Source organism: Acomys russatus, chromosome 6 (assembly GCF_903995435.1).
Source record: "Acomys russatus chromosome 6, mAcoRus1.1, whole genome shotgun sequence".
Classification (NCBI taxonomy): domain Eukaryota; kingdom Metazoa; phylum Chordata; class Mammalia; order Rodentia; family Muridae; genus Acomys; species Acomys russatus.
The window spans coordinates 62,449,402-62,450,999 of record NC_067142.1 but is presented as its reverse complement, the minus strand read 5'-3'; the positions used below and the strand labels follow the sequence as shown (position 1 = coordinate 62,450,999).

The 1,598-nt window shown below is 44.1% G+C and overlaps 1 protein-coding gene across 1 annotated transcript; it reads left to right on the top strand.

Moving 5' to 3' along the window:
• The first annotated feature begins 295 nt into the window (after positions 1 to 295).
• Positions 296 to 1,226, top strand: LOC127190646 (40S ribosomal protein S2-like). The gene has a single exon (XM_051147784.1). The coding sequence runs from the start codon at positions 316 to 318 to the stop codon at positions 1,195 to 1,197; it is 882 nt and encodes a 293-aa protein (XP_051003741.1). The 5' UTR covers positions 296 to 315; the 3' UTR covers positions 1,198 to 1,226.
• The last annotated feature ends 372 nt before the right edge of the window (positions 1,227 to 1,598 follow it).

Genomic DNA, 1,598 nt, shown 5'->3' with positions numbered 1-1,598 from the left:
TTACTGTGACTCCTTGAAAAAGAAAAAAGAAAGATGGATTTTTGTATCTACTTTTAGTCAAAAAAAGCAACTACAAAGTCTCAAATATTTACATTGATATCGATTATTGTATATTGATAGAAATTTAAGGTTATATTTGCTACAACATTATATATATATATATATATATATATATATATATATATATATATATATATATATGAGTTAACCCTTGTTTAAGGTATTGTACTTATGAAACTCATTTAAAATGTAATATAAAGTTCTAGGATAATTAAAAAATTCAAGTTAGCTTCTTCTTCCTCGGGAAAACACCAAATGGCGGATGACGCCGGTGCAGCGGAAGGGCCCGGAGGACCCGGGGGCCCAGGATTAGGAGGGCGAGGCGGCTTCCGCGGAGGATTCGGCAGCGGTCTTAGGGGCCGCGGGCGTGGCCGAGGTCGTGGCCGTGGTCGAGGCCGCGGGGCTCGTGGAGGAAAAGCCGAAGACAAGGAGTGGATCCCTGTCACCAAACTGGGCCGCCTGGTTAAGGATATGAAGATCAAGTCCTTGGAGGAGATTTATCTGTTCTCCCTGCCCATTAAGGAGTCCGAGATTATTGACTTTTTCCTGGGCGCATCCCTAAAGGATGAGGTTCTCAAGATCATGCCAGTGCAGAAGCAGACACGGGCTGGCCAGCGGACCAGGTTCAAGGCTTTTGTCGCTATTGGGGACTACAATGGTCACGTCGGTCTTGGTGTTAAGTGCTCCAAGGAGGTAGCCACTGCTATCCGAGGGGCCATCATCTTGGCCAAGCTTTCCATTGTCCCTGTGCGGAGAGGCTACTGGGGGAACAAGATTGGCAAGCCACACACTGTTCCATGCAAGGTGACAGGCCGCTGTGGCTCTGTTTTGGTGCGTCTCATCCCTGCCCCCAGAGGCACTGGCATTGTCTCAGCTCCTGTGCCCAAGAAGCTACTGATGATGGCCGGTATTGATGACTGCTACACATCAGCCAGGGGCTGTACTGCCACCCTGGGCAACTTTGCCAAGGCCACTTTTGATGCCATTTCCAAGACCTACAGCTACCTGACACCCGACCTCTGGAAAGAAACTGTGTTCACCAAGTCTCCTTATCAGGAATTCACTGATCATCTTGTGAAAACCCACACCAGAGTGTCTGTTCAGAGGACCCAGGCTCCAGCTGTGGCTACCACATAAGGGTTTTTACAAGAAAAATAAAGTGGATTACTTCTAAAAAAAAAAAAAAAAAATTCAAGTTAGTACTTAGTCACCTATAATAATCAAACTTGTAGTCATGTTAGGCATTAGTTTAGTTAATTACAGAATTAAGCTTTATTTAGCCTCCTGTAAATGCTTTCAAAGTTAAGCAGATAGTAAATAGCAAGAAACAAGCAATGTTTGTTAGATAGATAGATGGTCCTCAAACACTTAAGAGACCTGCAGAATATGGCGTTTAAGATGTTTTAATAACAAAGGCTTTTAATGACAAAGAGACACATCGGCTCCTGGCAGCATCCCGTTCTACTCTGAAGAAGATGATTGGAGGGGCCAGGAAGCAATATTGATATTGAACCAAGGTATCGATATCAAATCACTAT

What these genes read in the sequence shown, in the direction of transcription:
- LOC127190646 (XM_051147784.1), top strand. Translation starts at nt 316, where the DNA reads ATGGCGGATGACGCCGGTGCAGCGGAAGGGCCCGGAGGACCCGGGGGC.